At 41.6% G+C, this 19326-nt stretch overlaps 1 protein-coding gene across 1 annotated transcript; it reads right to left on the bottom strand.

The window, feature by feature from the left end:
* Positions 1-4524: 4524 nt before the first annotated feature.
* Positions 4525-17279, bottom strand: LOC124860714. Its single transcript, XM_047354235.1, has 4 exons — positions 17138-17279; positions 6653-6973; positions 5758-5868; positions 4525-5634 (listed from the first exon to the last, which is right to left on the bottom strand). The coding sequence occupies exons 1-4, from the start codon at positions 17184-17186 to the stop codon at positions 5510-5512; spliced, it is 606 nt and encodes a 201-aa protein (XP_047210191.1). The 5' UTR covers positions 17187-17279; the 3' UTR covers positions 4525-5509.
* Between the last annotated feature and the right edge of the window lie 2047 nt (positions 17280-19326).

Here is a 19326-nt window from a genome sequence, read left to right as displayed (position 1 = left end):
TCCATCACTAGGAGTGGACGCATTTGCTCGCAGTCAGTGGCCCCAGATGATCCTTTAACGCTTTACCTCTGCTCCTGCTGATCCCGCGGCATCTGGATCAGGTGCGGAAAGAATAGTTTTAAGTAATTCTTATAGCAGGCAGCACAGTGGTGTAGTTGGTAGCACTGTTGCCTTGCAGCAAGAAGGTCCCGGGTTCAACTTCCGGCTGGGGGGTCTTTCTGCATGGAGTTTTCATGTTCTCCTCATGCATGTGTGGGTTCTCACCGGGTACTCTGGCTTCTTCCCACAGTCCAAAGACATGCCTGTTAGGGTAATTGGTCTCTCTAAATTGCCCTTAGGTGTGAATGAGTGCGTGCAAGGTTGTTTGCCCCGTATGTCTCTGTGTTGCCCTGCAATCGATTGCTGATGTGCCCAGGGTGTACCCCGCCTCCCGCCCGTAGACTGCTGGAGATAGGGACCAGCCTCCCCACGACCCACTATGGAAGAAGTGGTATAGAAACTGACTGACTGACACAGGCTTTCCATGAATCTAAAGAAGCTAATGTCAGGTCACCCACGTCAGTAACCAAGAAGAGAGGATAGGCTCTACCAATCAGGAGGATGATCAGGAGCTACCCAGAGATAGGCCAGCATCTCTGGGTCTGGCCGCTGAATGGGAGCGCTTACAGAAGCTCGGGCTCTTGCAGGAAGTTGTGTGCACAATTGCTTGCACTACAGCTTCAATAAAATTTATTTCATTTAAGACTGCTGTGCTGTTAGCTCTGTCATCTGCAAAGAGCGAGTGATTAACTACGCTTTCTGTTGCTCCTTCCCTTCTATGAATACTGGGCAACCTAATCTTTCTTTTACACTCAAAAGCATCACACGTTAATTGAGGTCCAGAGTTATAACTCTGAATGCCTTCTATCTCCTCCTCAGAATGCTGAGGAGGAAGCCACGTCTCATCTTCTCTGTCCCATGCACGCATGTTATGTGGGATGCGCTGCTACACTGCACTGTACCCGGCATCTGTGAATTACAGAGCTAACTCTTCAGGACAGCTGTCTGCTCAATGCCTTTCACATTGGTTATATAAGACTGTTTCACATGCGTATACTTTTGGATTGGATTTGGACTGGATTGGATTCGCAGGTCAAAAACGGAAAATATTCGGTTAACGCGACCTTTGATGTGAATCCACTATTCCACACAGACCTCAAATAATATGAATGGCCAAGAATTGCAAAATGTTAGGATTTATGAGGATTGCTAGGATTTTACAAATTGTCTGGTCCAATTTGTGATGGCCTACGATTTAGTTATAAAGATAAATTATAACTAAAAATAAATTGAGTGATTTCACTTGAATCACACCAACATTTGTGATTTACAAGTATGATCAGTATGATTTACAAGAATCTATTAAGAATACTGCACAAATGTTCGGAATGCTGGTGAAGATTAACAATAAGCCGAATACATCTAAGAACACGTTACGATTAAATTTGATTTTGTTACTATTCTTGACAATTTGTGGGATTTTCCATCAAAATATAATAAAAAATTATGAAGGACTAACAGGAGTGAATGTCATTTGAATGATGACAGTTGATATTTGGAAGGTAAAATATTTTAGGTGCAGAGATTGCTTTTGCCAATAAAATGTAAAAACTAATGCGCTTACTTTTGGGCATAAAATGCAAAAAAATATATATATATATATTCACTCTGTTTTATATTTCTTATTTATTTAAAAAAAATAGTTTTTTGTTATGTTTTTTAATTTTATTTATTATTTTCCTTATTTCTTACTTTTACATTTTTTGGCAGAAGAGAGATCTGGGTAGTTTTAAGGGGTACAATAGCCCTGAGTGGTCAAGACCTCAGAATTAACTAAGAATTAACTGAGACGACTGGGTTCTGGGCCAAAATTTTGAACATCGCAAAACTTTTGCCACGAATTCCAGATGAGTCAAGAATTGCAAGAACCGACTAAAAATGAAATATGAATCAGTTACTGTTATGGAAAAATTTGCAGTAACCAAAGAAGGAGATTGATGATTGTCACCCAACCAGTGTTATTATAACCTTGACAAGGGAGGGCAGTTTAACACCATGAGAGATGCATTCAGGAGCCCTGCCAAAACCATCCTGACTAGACAGTACGAGAACTCTAGTATAATAGTAGACATGTGTTCAAGGAGATCCCCATGAAAACAGCACACATTCAGGAGGGAGAGAGGTAAGACCTGCTCTAATTCTTCCCCAGACATGTTGACAGAACCCTAATCAAAGTGGCCTCCTTTTAAACTACACAAGCCAGCTGCCCTGAAATCTGACATGAATTAGTGTTGCAGCACATGGGTATGGGAGGGGGAGCAAATACTTTTATCTTTCATATGCAGAGTATCAGGTCATAAACCAGGGCACAAAACACCAAAGCAACAACATTTTCCTCATCAGTTGAGTATTCAGGACCTTATTACAATTCAACAAAAACTCCTAAAATTAATCAATTCTTGGGAATTTCTATTATTTGTGTGAAATAATGGTATGAGACACAGGTTTTATCAACAATAGCGTGATCAACTTACATTTTTTAGCCTATAGGAAATATCCTGCTAATGCAAAATTCTGGAAACATACAGAAATTACAAAAAAGTTTAGAAAAAGGCTGAGAAAAACTAAAATTGTAATTAAAAATAACTTATAGAGTAGGCAGGATACTATGATTATATTTGCAACACATCAACCAGCTTGAGTCAAGGATTGGAATTCTCTCTTTCTGGTGATGCTGCTGCTTAATATGGTTATACTAAAAGCAAATGTAGTATGTTGTAGTAAGTAATCTTCTGTCAAGATGTGTAGTGGGAGAGACACTATGGCACACTCAGAACCTACTGGAGGGATTAGACATGTATATAGCCTTAATGGCCTGGGAACACATGGAGAGTTTGGCTGTGAGAGTGATGTCCGGGTTTCCCTTAGTGTTGGGCATGTTACTTTATAAATGTTACTAGTTTTAGATACAAGTTACTTGCAACTGAGTTAGTAACTCAGTTACTTCACTATCAAAGTAACTAGTTACAAGGTAAAGTAACTATGAAGTTACTTTTTATGACCTAAAATGTCAATGAATTTGAATGACTTTCCTGTTATTGGAACTTCGAATACAACTGTGAGGTCAAAATAAAATATAACATGTTTTATAATTACTGAACTCAATATCTTAAAACATTGCACTACACTTTTTTAGTGTAGGACACGTGTGTGACGTCTGCATTCTATCCTACACATGTGGCAACAGACTACATGGTGGTTGCATTTAATGCCGTGTCCCAATACTCGCACTTCCACCCTTGTATCGTTCCATTTGTGCGTTCCAGTTGTTGGGTTTGAGTACGTAGCGTGCCCCAATTCTCCAGAGCGGTCTTTCGCCCTGCCCTCTTTGCGCCCTCAATCCACACTTCAGCTAAGCGCGCATCTAAACGGACTTCGCCGAAGTAAATTTCCCACAACTCATTGCTGTATGTGACGATTTGAGCAAGTCGATGACAACCTGTGCTTTCTCGATTCGGCGATTTTTCATGCTTGTAACCTGCGCACTCGAACTACTAGATGCCCTTCTACAAAGTATACACACTTCACGGACAGTTTTAGTGTGAAGTGTGAGTATTGGGACTGAGCCTTATTAGTAGTTAAAAGATCACACAAAAAATCGGATCTCAGCATAAAAATTGCCTCTCCCTTCCAAGTCTTCCTGCTTGCTTTCTGCCCCAGTTGTTCCACATATCCTCTTAATTACTTACATCTGCATTCTGTGTCATTCTCCACTCATCCTTCAGTCTTCAAATTCATCTGTTCTCATCTGTCTCCTGGATCCTCCCGTTTGCCTCCCTGACTACAGGCCTGTTGTTCAGCCGTTTTGCTCGTCCTATTTCCCCGTGCTCTGGTTTTTCTGTAAAAAAAATATTTTTATGCTTATCCCACGCTTTGGTCTGCTTCTGGGTCCTGTTCCACAACCACATAAATGACAAGCATGATTTACTAACATACACATTGAGGTCAGTATCGAACAATAACACCCACTGTTCAGTTAACATGTTTGCCTCAATTAATTTGCAGTACTGGGTGTTTCAGCACAACATCAAATTCAAAGAGGAGTGGATGGAAATATGCTTATTTAATATCTGCAGTGTGATTCACTAAAGCTGCAAATAATTGCGCTCAATATTTGTCATTATTTTTGCATGTCCTAAAGGCAGCCGCAATTTGCAACAGCACTGCACAGAGATGGCAGGTACGATGGAGGAGATGTAGGCAGAGCAGAAGAAGAAGAAGAGAAGGAACCTTCTCTGTTCACGTGTGCATCTTTGAAATGACCGAAGAAAAACAAAACAATCAGGACCTATCACCTATATGACTTGGAGCCACAAACATGGCGGCGTAACTTCTGGCATCTGGATCATTCCAACAAACTGTGGTTTGTGCATCCATCACAGCACCGTTCACAAAATGGCTCTAAATCTAAGTAAGCCATGCAGATAAATTGTCAAAAGCAAATTTTATTGCAATAGTCCAGTTTAGAATATAAATAGGCAGATATTTATGACAAACATGAAATTGACACTTTCACAGGTAGAACATAAGTTTTAGGGGGAGGAAAAAGAAAACAAGACACACCTTTACTGTAACTTTGGGTATACATATATACATAATTTATTGGTGTTAATATTGTTTGACTCCAAGAACTAAACCACAGAGAAACAAAATCTGCCTCTATTTTCCTCTTTTTGGTAGTCCAAAAATAATTTCAGGTCATGTTTTGTGCTACAAGAATTAGCCAACATGCAGTTTCCCAAACTGGCAAAACTACAATGAACTTGTCTTGTTTCCCAGGATTTATTTGAAGGTCAGGTAATATTTTGGGTGACAATCAACAAATAAAGCTTTATGATGATCAAATACATTTATAGCAAGAGCAGACTTTTTTAGCTTTGATGGTTTGAATGTTTCTAATATGAAAATCCGAATAAACAAAAAAAGCAGTCTCTAGCTTATTTTGTTATTAGACACATTTTTTGTCCCCAAGGATATGCCTGAGACGTTTCAATGGAAAACCTCCGTCTTCATCAGCGGTATCACTAGATGGTATATGACATGTCAAAATCAGCTGTTGTTCCCTGAGGCGGTGTCAGCCTGTTAATATAATGACACAATTCCCCCCCTGCGTCTGGCTCACTGCTGGAGGATGGTATTCCAGTTAAGGGAAAACTGGAAGGCCCCCTCGTCCCCTATCATAGTTGTGTGGGCTATGGGACACGTACCATCTAGTGACACCTCTGATGAAGATGGACGTTTTCCATTGAAACATGTCAGGCATGTCCTTAGGGACAAAAAAATAATTAACTTTATTGGAAAATAAAAAACGTTATTAAGGCATCTTCCATCACCTTCTTCTATCTGTCCTCAGGAAATTCTACAGTCTTTGAACTAATTCAGTTCTCATGTAGGTTTTAAACAGCTGAAATCAGCCTGCAGACTTGATCTGGCCGTACTCCACCTCTTCTTCCACTTTTTCCTTCACCAGCCTCCTATCTGGCTGCGGCACTGTTGTGACAACAGCGTAGGTTAAATCATCCGGATCTCCATCCTCTGCAAATAAGCAAGAAGTGATCACTTAACATTGGTCAACATACAAAAACATGCTTACGTCTACTGTACTTTCTCATGTACCAGTAGAACAAAATGGATCACACTTTGAGGTTTGATTTGTACCTTTCTTTAATTGTTTTTTCTGCAGTGTATAGATGACAGTTGAAGTGATTAAGCAAACAGAAACAACACAAAACACTGCAGCGATAACTCCAATCCTCACCAAGGAATTGCCTGTTTCAAAAATAAAGGCACAAGAAATCAAGATAGCATAGAAAGAAAGGAAGAAAACACCACAAATGTGAAATTGTTTCAGCAGACTGAGCTTTGAGTTTTTAATGTTTCAAGACTTTGTGTTGCTCTGAGCCCCAATTTGGCTGTAAGGTCTAATCAGATAGCAACCTATGTTGCTTAGTTTAGGCTGTGAGTGATGTTGATAAAAGATGAGCTGGTTGTTAAAGTGTGACCAAAGAATTAGGTGATAATTTGTTAGAATTGTTGCTGATGAATATGACAATTATATATTACTTTAGAAAGCAGGTATGACATCAAAGACCTGTTCACAGAACCGGAAATAAACATGAGGAGACAGCATTTACTTTCTATGCTGCTGAGCTCGGAAACCAATCAAAACCTGACATGTGCAGAAACTGATCTCTACTTTGAACTAAAACATTGTTTACTACGCTTTTTAGACAAGCTAATATCTTTTACCAGTTCTTAGCTTTGTATCTGGTTAAAATCTGCAGTTTATTGCTTATTTTATACAATGCCTATATTTTGAATGCATTTATTATTTTTTAATGTACATTTTTCTTTCATGTACTTAAGTTTCTTTATGAAGTGCTGTGCATTGCTTTGTGTATGAATGGTGCCATGTACCTAAAAAATGAAAACCTACTGTTCTAACCTGAATCATGAAAAGCATAATTTTATAGTTTAAAACAATTAAATATATTATCAACATAATGTGAATTAGCTCAATCTGTTGAATTTTATTTTCTTGTAAATCATTTACCTTCAACATTCAAATGAAGAGTCCAATTTTCTGTGGACTTTCCATCTAAACCAAAGATTTCGAGTTTATATTCACCACTGTCACTCTGGATCAGGTTGTTGATTATAAATGTTGCATTATTGGGAATAAAGACAGATCTGTCTTGTATTGTATTAGTCACTATATTATTTATCCTCCATATTAGTATTATTGATTGTTCCTTTTTCAGTTCAAATCTAGGTATTTCTGAAAGATTCGCAACCAGCTGTAGAAACACAGTTTCTCCCACAGTTACATCACACCGAGCTCCATAATTTCTGCCGTCACAGTGAGCTGCCAAACCTGGAACATAAAACAAAAATTTTCTTACAATTAAAAAGACTATCTTCTAAACACACACAAAAATTGATGTGAAAACAGAAGAATGAGTTTCCTGGCACAATAAATATTGATCCTCGCTACTGTGCTATGTCCATCACTGATACAATATACAGGTCCTTCTCAAAATATTAGCATATTGTGATAAAGTTCATTATTTTCCATAATGTCATGATGAAAATTTAACATTCATATATTTTAGATTCATTGCACACTAACTGAAATATTTCAGGTCTTTTATTGTCTTAATATGGATGATTGTGGCATACAGCTCATGAAAACCCAAAATTCCTATCTCACAAAATTAGCATATTTCATCCGACCAATAAAAGAAAAGTGTTTTTAATACAAAAAACGTCAACCTTCAAATAATCATGTACAGTTATTCACTCAATACTTGGTCGGGAATCCTTTTGCAGAAATGACTGCTTCAATGCGGCGTGGCATGGAGGCAATCAGCCTGTGGCACTGCTGAGGTCTTATGGAGGCCCAGGATGCTTCGATAGCGGCCTTTAGCTCATCCAGAGTGTTGGGTCTTGAGTCTCTCAACGTTCTCTTCACAATATCCCACAGATTCTCTATGGGGTTCAGGTCAGGAGAGTTGGCAGGCCAATTGAGCACAGTGATACCATGGTCAGTAAACCATTTACCAGTGGTTTTGGCACTGTGAGCAGGTGCCAGGTCGTGCTGAAAAATGAAATCTTCATCTCTATAAAACTTTTCAGCAGATAGAAGCATGAAGTGCTCCAAAATCTCCTGATAGCTAGCTGCATTGACCCTGCCCTTGATAAAACACAGTGGACCAACACCAGCAGCTGACACGGCACCCCAGACCATCACTGACTGTGGGTACTTGACACTGGACTTCTGGCATTTTGGCATTTCCTTCTCCCCAGTCTTCCTCCAGACTCTGGCACCTTGATTTCCGAATGACATGCAGAATTTGCTTTCATCCGAAAAAAGTACTTTGGACCACTGAGCAACAGTCCAGTGCTGCTTCTCTGTAGCCCAGGACTGGGGAATGCGGCACCTGTAGCCCATTTCCTGCACACGCCTGTGCACGGTGGCTCTGGATGTTTCTACTCCAGACTCAGTCCACTGCTTCCGCAGGTCCCCCAAGGTCTGGAATCGGCCCTTCTCCACAATCTTCCTCAGGATCCGGTCACCTCTTCTCGTTGTGCAGCGTTTTCTGCCACACTTTTTCCTTCCCACAGACTTCCCACTGAGGTGCCTTGATACAGCACTCTGGGAACAGCCTATTCGTTCAGAAATTTCTTTCTGTGTCTTACCCTCTTGCTTGAGGGTGTCAATAGTGGCCTTCTGGACAGCAGTCAGGTCGGCAGTCTTACCTATGATTGGGGTTTTGAGTGATGAACCAGGCTGGGAGTTTTAAAGGCCTCAGGAATCTTTTGCAGGTGTTTAGAGTTAACTCGTTGATTCAGATGATTAGGTTCATAGCTCGTTTAGAGACCCTTTTAATGATATGCTAATTTTGTGAGATAGGAATTTTGGGTTTTCATGAGCTGTATGCCAAAATCATCCGTATTAAGACAATAAAAGACCTGAAATATTTCAGTCAGTGTGCAATGAATCTAAAATATATGAATGTTAAATTTTCATCATGACATTATGGAAAATAATGAACTTTATCACAATATGCTAATATTTTGAGAAGGACCTGTACAAGGTATTGTGTCATTTAACTAAATTCTAATGATAATAATAAAGCAAGTTGCCCATGTGAAACTGCTAGTATCTGCTTATCTGTATGTGTTAAATAAATCATAACATTTTCTAGATTCTTGTTCATTTTGAGTTTTCTTATGATTCTACTCTTCTGTCGTATCTTTCAAGATTCAGGTCAGATACACAAAAGTTTTAGAACACCTCAAATTTTCCAGTTTTTCTATTTCAAATTATTCAGTTTATTTTCTCATTATACTCTGAAAATGAAAGCATCAAACAAATAAGTAATTTGAGTTTGAGAAATCATGTAATCAATTTATAGACCAACAGGTGTTCTAAACATCTCATTCAAAGTAGCCACCTTTGGCAGATAGGTGATCAATCTCATGGCATTTTTGCTATAACAGAAATCAAATATTCTTCCAAAAGATCTTTCAAAATATGTTGCAAAAGTTCCCATTAATGTGTGGCACTTGTCGGTTGCTTTGTTTTCACTCTCCTATCCAGTTCAACCTGAAAAGACCCACAATAAGAGACACAAAGATGGTGATTAGAGAAGTTTATTGGCAAATGATTACTTCTTTGGCAATAGGACCCCGGAGGAAGACATGAACGCTGAGAATATCATGAGCTTAAAAGGACATTTTAGGTTTAGGATTAGAGATGTCTTCCCCCCCTGGGATCTGACTGGTGGTGGGGTGAAGGCCAGAGGAGGTGAGGAGACTGGGAGGAGATTGGAAGGAAGATGGTGGAGGTGGGGTGGAGGACGGTCGAGCTCGGCATTTTTTTTGCAGCAATGTACATTATTTTGCAGTTTTGGATGTCGGGGTCAGACATTTTGGCATCCCATCTGCCTCTGGTGTCCGTTGGTGTAACTACAGCTGTAACTAACACTCCCAGTCAGGGAGAAAGCAACACCACTGTCTGGTGGCCATTGAGTGAATTGCAGTTGCAACAGGATTTTCTCCATTACAGACAGGCGTTTACTGCCATCTTGTGGTCACTAGTGAGAATTACAGTTGGAACCACAGTACTTTGATTTGTTTCCATTAACACAGGCAGATAATACCATCATCGATGATCAAAGGACATAACTTGAGCTAAAATCAAGTTATTGATCATTCATTGCCACTTCTGCTCTGAAATTTATGCATTTTTGCTGGGTTTTTCTTTTGTGTGAAGCACGTGTTGGTCAGATTCATACAACTAATGTTAGTTGTCTAAATTGGTAGATCCTGCTAGAAAGTAAATGACCCATAGTTTGCATCACTAACATTCATTTGAAGCTAAGAATAGCACTTGAATGTTTTTAATTTTTTTTTCTTTAAAAAAAGATATTTATTTTCTTTTTTCTTATTTTGTGTTGTCATTGTGCATTTTGGCTGATATGAATAAAACTTCCCAGGCTGCTGCTGGAGCTGTGAGTCAGGAGGACTCCACAGGAATGCAGGGACGGGAAGCGATTGGAGCCTTGATTTTATAAACTGTTAGAGGCTGAAAAGAATTTGGCAGCAGCTGAGTTGAGAGCCAGAAGGTTGTAGGTAGCTGAGAGTAGCCAGAACACACCCCCATCCCCAGAGGACTGAGGGGTGGAGGTAAATCCCACCTCACATGTTAAAACCTTTGAAGATGAGACACACCTACAACACCCCGAGAGAACATCCAGCACAGAGCTGAATAAAGTCGATGTTGCTCTCCAAAGATTTCCTTCTAACGCTCATGGTGTTCCCCACACATCCACCAAACCCAGAGCAGGTGGGAGTGGTCAGATTAGGTCCAGTGGTGCGGTGTCCCACCGCACTGTAGTAGGCAGCCATGAACAATACCTGGCTGCGGATCCAGTAGAAGTAAATAGTTCAAGGTTTAGGGGCGAGGAGCCTTTACACTTGACTCGCAGCACCCTCCTCTATGATCCATCACCTCTGCCAAGGCGCCAGAAGAGCCGTCTCTGGGACTCATGTGGTTCATACCACTCTCAACCGCAGGAGTGAACTTTCAGATGATGGCTCAGACGGGCCAGCATCAATCCCTGAGAGTGGGTTGCGCACCCGCCAGCTTGAGTCTCTTGCCCAAGACATAGAGCGTTTCGACCCTAATAATGCAAGTCAAACATTGATGAACACTGAAGTCGAACGCTGTCTTTTATACCTGAACTGCCCATCAGCACAGGAAAAGTTGAAGCTCATTTGGAAGCCGACAACCAGGAGCGTCCATGTTTTCATGGAGAGCCCTCTAGAGTCTGAGACCGTTAGTCAACCCTCTGTGAGGCTTTAAGGGAAGAACATTCTGTGTACACAGACATGGCCTCTGCAACTCTTGGTGCTTATGCCATCCAGCAAAAGAAAAACGAAGCACCCAGGGAATAGTACCGGTGCTTAAGAGCTGCTCCCAGGGACGTAATGCTCCCGGCAAAGAACAGGACCATGCTTTTAAATCATTATTCCTCCACAACCTTCATGAAAGTGTACGATATGATGTTACTATGTACTGTGGAACAAAAACCCATACCATGCCAGAGATCTGGAAGTATGCTCAGATGGTGTGGGAAACACGTGCACATCCTACTAAGGGATCAGAAGGTGAGGCTAGAGTTTTGCAGGTGCACACAAAAGAAGACAGACTTGTGTTAGAAGGCAGAGAAATGCCTTCAACCAGAACCCATGTTAAGAACCGGTTCAGAGAACAACGTAGGTTTGGTTAGAAGGACCAGGTTGGTACTGAGCACATACCATGCTGGACCACTTCTGGTCGAATAGACATCCTGAGCATCAAGTGAGGCCCAAAGGTAAGTCTGATGGTAAGGATTGGGATCAACAAGCAGAATGTAACCTGAAGAGAGAGATGGAGGATGCCTTCCGCAATATTCCGCAAGATCGGATGGGGAGACAAACCTGGGAAACTCCAAGAGCCTCTTGGGACCTCGCCAAGAGAAACACCACAAACTCTAAGGTTCTTAGGTCAACAGAACCAAAAGGAACATACACGTCACCTATACTGTCTCCCAGTATAGGAGGATGTGTCAAACTGAGTTTCCATTTCAAAACAGGATCAGAGATCAGCCCGATGTGCTCAATCTTGTTTGAGCAGGTGAGTAGAGCCACGCTTTCCCTCAGTAAACCATTTCAGGTCGAGGCTTGTGATGTAAAAATCACCAGCCACACCCAAGACCGATCATGTATCACTAGTTGGGTGGGGATCTATCAGGGCACATTAGACACAGAGCCTTTTCTTGGTGGCCAGGACCTGCTGTTGCCAGCTTAGAGGAGCCCAAAGAACCTCTCAGGCCCTCGTCAGAACCAGACATGGGCACCTCTGGGACACAGCTGCACTCAGCCACCCAGAAAACTCCCTCCCACAGTCATGCATCATTTCTTTGCTCTTTAAAGAAACCAGTTGTGAAAACTTACTGCCCCAAAGTGGTGGAAGGTGTACAGCAGAAAACCATGTTCAAACCAGAAGTGCTTCTGGCATTCTGGCTGGAAAAATCATCAACCAGTAGAGAGCTGTATAACTGCTTGGGCCAAGAAAATCCCCTTTTAACTGAGGCACAACACAGCCACACACTACTTTCAGCAGACGTCCTTCGCCGTCTCCTTAAGACAGCCAGAGTGTGCACCTCCAGTGTGAAGGGGGGTCACATTAGCCTACGCCCACTACTCTCCTGTAGGGGGCCATAGGGGCTATAAAGCCACACCCTCCAACAAATGGTATACTGGCCTCCAAATGACACCGTCATCCCAGCTGATGCTCTTTTACTGAACCAGATGAAGTTCTACATTCAACTCTCCTCCCCAAGAACAGAGCTTGTCTCCATGTCCGGGAAAAGAAAGACCAGTGCGTAGGACCAGTTTAGATAGGTGCATGTGTCAACAGTCACAATAACATGCACCTACCACTAACAACTTCCCTTCGACAGAAACTGTTAAAATTACAACTACCTTCAAGGACACAGTGTTTAACTGTAAGTTTGCACGCTACTTTCCATTAACACTCTGTATGCACTGCAAACCCTCACAGAATGATTTAATGGACACACAAGTTGCTAGAGATTAAAATGCAAAATCTTATTAGAGAGATTGGTTCTTCTGTAGACAGTCCCGTTGAGGCACGGATACCTACTTGCCTAGTTCTGCTGGATTTAATAGAGAAAATCCTAAAGTCCACCACCACAGACACCTTGAAACCTCCACAAACACACCTAGCCTATAGTAATGCAAATTCCATTTCTTTTTCTCCCTTTCTCCATCTAGATAGTTTAGAGACAGGAGTTATGTTAAATCTCATCATCATTTGAAGGAGCTAATGTGTTTAAACCTAAACCTGTGTTAAATGTTGGTTTTTGTTAAGATAACACACTGCATAGTCGGTTACAAACCAGGATGGACTCGCCCACATTTATTTTCCCATGGTTCTTAGCGCCACCTATGCCAATGACAAAGGCTGATTCTTGTGCCTGACTGGAATTGGATGACTAAGCTATGACCCCATTATTTGGTTGTCTTGTTATTTTTGTTTCCTTCATTGTTGTTTCCCTTTGTCCCAGGGTTACCAAAGCTGATGATCAAAAGAATGTGATGATGATGTTGTTGGGACCCCAGCCATGGTTACAAAATGAAAGGCCAGTATGAACTTTTCTGGAACTTTCAAGATAAATCGCATTAACCTACTTCTAGTACAGCCAGGAAAAGGGGTAACGGGACTTCCTGTAACGTCACTGTCCAAATAAAATCACCACTTTTGCAAAAAGCTGACCTCTTCCACACAGGTCCCCAGAGAAACTGGACGGAGGGACACAGCGCGCTAATGTCTCTTTGCTGGCAAACAGACATAACTCTTCAAACTGGATCCAAGAGTGTCATGCAATCATGCGATCATATGTAGGAATGAATTGCTGTTTGTGTATCCAGTATTCATTCATGAACGGGGGTAATTAAGAGGTTGAGTGGAGCAGTTTTCCCAGTCTGAAGGAAGGACGACGGGACCGCATCACCGTGGTTACAGCAGTAACGTGCAGTTTGGCCGGCCGACAGAACGAGCCGCCCCACCCCACAGCTACTCTTTCAGTCATGGTTTTCAACCATCTTTGATCAACTTGTTTATATTGTATATAGCCCATTAGTTTTCCTTATTCTTTAATTCTGCTTGGTAGTTTAGTTGGATTGTTTTAGCATAGTAAAGAGTTTGTTGGTTGAAATATGTTTGACTTATTTGTGTTAGTAAATTCTTGTATTTTAAGAAATTGTGTGAATTAATTCCATGTGTGTGCAGAATTTTGCTGTTAATAATGTCAGAGCTTGGATCATCCCTTTAAATTTTGTCCCAATGCCACTACCTTATTGGGCTGGTATTCACAGGACAACCATTAACAGACCAAAATATTATTTAATAAAATATTAAAATGTTAATATTGAATATTAAATAATATATTCATATTCATAATTACAACAATGTGAATATATTGTTTTTGTATTTCCTCATTGAACTACATAGACAGGTAGGACTTATCCTTATCCTGCCCAGTAATAGACATTTGAGAAGCGAACTGAACTGTGAACTCCTGTTCCTGCCAAACGGAACACAGGGACCGTATTTTTTATTTTTGCTTGTTCATGGATCTTGGTTTATTGATTTTCAGCTCCTATGATGGATGGACTCGATAGTTTCAAACACTGCGATTAATCACACCCTTCAAACCTAGGGGGGATGTTGGGGTCATCCATTTTGGGGGGGGGGAGACTGGCTGTGCTGCGCAGTTTAACATGCGCAGCTCAACAGACCTTCCAGCTCTAACTTCACCCGGGATTATAAAACCCGTGGAAAATACCCGCTTGTTTTTCTTCCGACCTGACCCATCCTCAACCGGTGGAGAAAAGAAATCCACGTCAAAGTAATTTTGTTCTTTTTTTTAATCAAATTGGATAGGTGTATTTAGAGGTCTGGGCAGCGTGAGGCATAGTTTAAGGTGATCTAGAATCACCAATAGTTAGTCTAAGGTATCAACTTGTTGCATGCAATACTGATAGAAGTGTTTTATGCTGAACTTTGTTTGATTTGCTGTGCAAGGTGCATGTTCATGTTTTTGTCCGGCTGATCCCAAATAGGCCAGGAGTTAGAAGTTGGACTTTTAAAAGTTTTTCCTTCCAAAGCAGCTGCGGTCTGGGCCTCGTGGCCTGACCACTCCTTTGTTCCAGTTTTATTACTGGAGTTTTTCTTCTGTGAAATCAAACTGTCCACTTAGGAAGCAACACTGATTGACAATCAATTTCACATGCTGTTGTGCAAATGGAATAGACAACACGGGGAAATCTTTGGCGATTAGCAAGACACACTCAATAAAGGAGTGGCTCTGCAGGGAGGGACCACAGACCACTTCTCAGTACCTATGCTTTCTGGCTGATGTTTTGGTCGTTTTTGAATGTTGGTAAATCCGATTGAGCACATCTGGGAGATCATGTCTCGCTCCATCCACCAACGTCACGTTGCACCACAGACTGTCCAGGAGTTGGCGGATGCTTTAGTCCAGGTCTGGGAGGAGCATGCTCCTCATTGGGAGCATGCCCAGGCGTTGTAGGGAGGTCATACAGGCACGTGGAGGCCCCACACAATACTGAGCCTCATTTTGACTTGTTTTAAGGACATTACATCAAAGTTGGATCAGCCTGTAGTGTGTTTTTCCACTTTAATTTTGTGTGTGACTCCAAATCCAGGCCTCCATTGGTTAATAAATTTGATTTCCATTGATGATTTTTGTGGTATTTTGTTGTCAGCACATTCAACTTTTTACAGAACAAAGTATTCAATGAGAATATTTCATCCATTCAGATCTCGGATGTGTTATTTGAGTATTCCCTTTATTTTTTTGAACATTGTATATATATATATATATATATATATATATATATATATATATATATATATATATATATATATATATATATATATATATATGTACATAGGAGAAGCGTTCATGTTTATTTCATGCAAGATTGATTTATCTGTCAAAATAAGGTAAAAGTTCCCCCACCGATTGGTGAAGCGGCTGATTTAACAGAGACATTTAGTGTGGTTTTGGTTAACAATTATCAATTATTGATGATAATTAACTAATCGTAATTACTACGTATTGTGAGCCCATAATCACCACACCAGAGGACATCTCTGACTTCTATTCATAAGCAATGATTTTCAAAATTTATTTTCTGAATTATGATTTTTTATTATAATTTTTGATATTCATTGATCAATAATCATAATCCTTACATCGGTAACCTTATCTTTTTTTTCTAGCTTTGACAGTTCAGCACTTCCCTTTGTAGCATTTCAAGCCATTCATTTGACTTAAACAACTTAAATTGCTATAAATAACTGGAAAAACTGTGGTGTTCTAAAACGTTTGACCGGTATTGTACATAATCTGCATTTCTATTGTAACCAACATCTAAACCAGATGTTATTATCTCCAAGTCAGTGAGAAGTACTTCATGATGTTCAAGAGGACCGTGTCCTTGATTTTCAGGTCATTCTGTAATTAGTTCCAAGTCTGGGGTTCAGCATATTTAGATTTTATTTTGTCTCCACACTTTGTACCAACCTCATACCGACAGGAAATGTCTGAAATAAAGACTGAAACCACCCAGGCTTTTTATAAATATGCAGTTGCAAATATAATGTGATCTGTTATTTCTGTAGATCAGTTCAAAAAGAGAAACTTGCATGTTATATATTACAGAGTGGTGTGTTTGAAGATGTTTCGCTTCAATTTAGATAATTATGGCTTACAACTAATAAAAAACCCAACATTTGGGTTGTAAGAAAATTAGAATATAATATGAGACCAATAGAAATAAAGATTTTTAATACAGAAATTTTAGTCTGCTAAAAAGTAGCCCCACTCCTTAGCATTAATAACTGCATCAGCACTGTATGGAAGTAATATGTCTGTGTTTCTGTGGAGGTGTTACGGAAGCCAGGTTGCTTTTATAGCATCCTTCATCTTAAGGTGTCTCCCATCATCACCTTGACCAAACCCCATAGAGAACCGATGGGGTTTAGGTCAGGCCAGTTCGATGGCTAATCAAACACAACAATGCCATGGTCATTAAACCAGGTATTGGTACCTTGGCAGCGTGAGCAGGTGCCAAGTCCTACTGGGAAATGAAACAGCATCTCCCTGAAGCTTGTTAGCAGTGGGATGGTCAGTTTGGACTTGTTAAAACACAGTGGACCAACACATAACATGACTCCTCAATGGACCATGGAAAGTTCACATTGGACCTTGAGCAACTTGGATTCTGCTCTTCTCCACTCTTTCCCGAGACTATGAACCTTGATTTCCAAAAGATATGCAAAATATATTTCATCTATTGTAAATATATTTAAGTATTGCTAACACTGCAACTAAAGCACTAATTGAGTCTCGTGTGAAAAGGATTTAATACTCACCCTGAGAGACTCCCAGTAACAGAAGCAATAGTCCAACAGCAGCTGCCATCGTTCTTTATGATGCAAGTTTGTTGATCTGCAGCTCTCAGTAATCTTTGACAAGATGGATTTTTACTCTCCTAACAGGAGTGAACTCTTGTTGCTGATCTCTCAAAAAAAAAGCCCCATATGGAGCGTATAGAGAGGAAGTGACATATGATGAAAAATTGACTACTTAGACAAAGAAGGAAGCTCACAGGATTTGGCAACACTAGACCAGAAGTGGTCCAAGTGCAGCAGGAAGTTTTGGTCATCTACAAGTCGGCAAGTGATGTCACAGTGACTTGCTGACAATTTACACAAGACTGTAGCAACCTAGAGCAGGCACTGTCCTTCCCACACAAGCACAGGAAATAAGTTGGTGTTCAACATTTAGCTCAATCCTTAATATACATCAGTGGTGAGCCGTGACTCTCCTAGTAGGGGCTTCTTTACGTGACCAATACCTACATCCAAAATAGGTTGCAGTTGTGACCGCTGACGTTTTTTAGCTGTGACTAAGGCAACAATCTTAACTCCACTAAATTAACCATCTAGGTTGTAGCTGAATTGAGGTAAACTGACAGCACAACCACAGACAGCGTACTGATGTTTCTTATAGCTCACAACACAATTACACCCAAACAGACTACCCAGAATTTCTCAAATTTGAATAAAACACAACATACTAAATACATACTCTACAAACATACTATATTCAGTTATCACTGCAGGGCAGTCAAAGTGAAAAGTCATCAATTAAAAGTGAACACAAAAACCTTCGGCCACATGTTTTGGACACTCGGGTGAAGAGAGGGGCTGAGCTGTCCACTGATCACCACCTGGTGGTGAATTGGATCTGCTGGAGGAGGAGAAAGCCGGACAGACTTGGCAGGCCCAAGCGCATAGTGAGGGTCTGCTGGGAACGTCTGGTGGACCCCTTGGCCAGGGATGTATTCAACTCTCACCTCCGGGAGAGCTTTGACCAGATTCCGAGGGATGTTGGAGACATAGAGTTCGAGTGGACCATGTTCTCCGCATCTATTGTCGATGCTGCCGCCCATAGCTGCGGCCGTAAGGTCTGCGGTGCCTGTCGCGGCGGAAATCCCCAAACCCGGTGGTGAACACCGGCAGTAAGGGACGCTGTCAAGCTGAAAAAGGAGTCCTATCGGCTGTGGTTGGCTTGTGGGACTCCTGAGGCGGCTGACGGGTACCGTGGGGCCAAGCGTGCCGCGGCCTGGGCGGTGGCAGAGGCAAAAACTCGGACCTGGGAGGAGTTCGGTGACGCAATGGAGAAGGACTACCAGTTGGCCCCAAAGCGATTCAGGCAAACCGTCCGGCGCCTCAGGAGGGGGAAGGAGTGCTTCGCCAACACTGTTTACAGTGGGGGTGGGGAGCTGCTGACCTCGACTGGGGACATTATTGGCCGGTGGAAGGAGTACTTTGAGGATCTTCTCAATCCTGCCATCACTCATTCCCTGGTGGAAACAGAGGCTGGAGAATCAGGGTTGGACTCTTTCATCTGTACAAGCAGAGCAGGAGTTTGGTTCGCATTGCTGGCACTAAGTCAGACCTGTTCCCGGTGCATGTTGGACTCCAGCAGCGCTGCCCTTTGTCACCGGTCCTGTTCATAATTTTTATGGACAGTATTTCTAGGTGCAGCCAAGGGCCGGAGGGGGTCTGGTTTGGGGACCAGAGGATTTCGTCTCCTCTTTTTGCAGATGACATGGTCCTGCTGGCCCCCTCTAGCCAAAACCTACAGCATGCACTGGGGCGGATCGCAGCCAAGTGTGAAGCGGCTGGGATGAAGATCAGCTCCTCCAAGTCCGAGGCCATGGTTCTCGACTGGAAAAGGGTGGCTTGTCCTCTTCAGGTTGGAGGGGAGTTCCTGCCTCAAGTGGAGGAATTTAAGCATCTTGGGGTCTTGTTCATGAGTGAGGGAAGAATGGAGCGGGAGATTGACAGACGGATCGATGCGGCTGCTGCAGTAATGGGGGCACTGTGCCGGTCCGTTGTGGTGAAGAGAGAGCTGAGCCGAAAAGCGAAGCTCTCGATATACCAATGGCCATGAACTTTGGGTCATGACCGAAAGAACGAGATCCCGGATACAAGCGGCTGAAATGAGCTTCCTCCGTAGGGTGGCCGGGCACTCCCTTAGAGATAGGGTGAGG

The sequence above is a fragment of the Girardinichthys multiradiatus genome, chromosome 23 (assembly GCF_021462225.1).
Source record: "Girardinichthys multiradiatus isolate DD_20200921_A chromosome 23, DD_fGirMul_XY1, whole genome shotgun sequence".
Classification (NCBI taxonomy): domain Eukaryota; kingdom Metazoa; phylum Chordata; class Actinopteri; order Cyprinodontiformes; family Goodeidae; genus Girardinichthys; species Girardinichthys multiradiatus.
This window is presented reverse-complemented; position numbering and strand designations above follow the sequence as displayed.

Excerpts from the sequence above, each read along its gene's own strand:
- LOC124860714 (XM_047354235.1), bottom strand. The coding sequence starts at position 17,186 with ATGGCAGCTGCTGTTGGACTATTGCTTCTGTTACTGGGAGTCTCTCAG. Across the intron at positions 6,974-17,137 it reads GTTACTGGGAGTCTCTCAGG|GTTTGGCAGCTCACTGTGAC; the intron begins GTGAGTATTAAA and ends TTTATGTTCCAG. Across the intron at positions 5,635-5,757 it reads GAAAAAACAATTAAAGAAAG|AGGATGGAGATCCGGATGAT; the intron begins GTACAAATCAAA and ends GCTTATTTGCAG.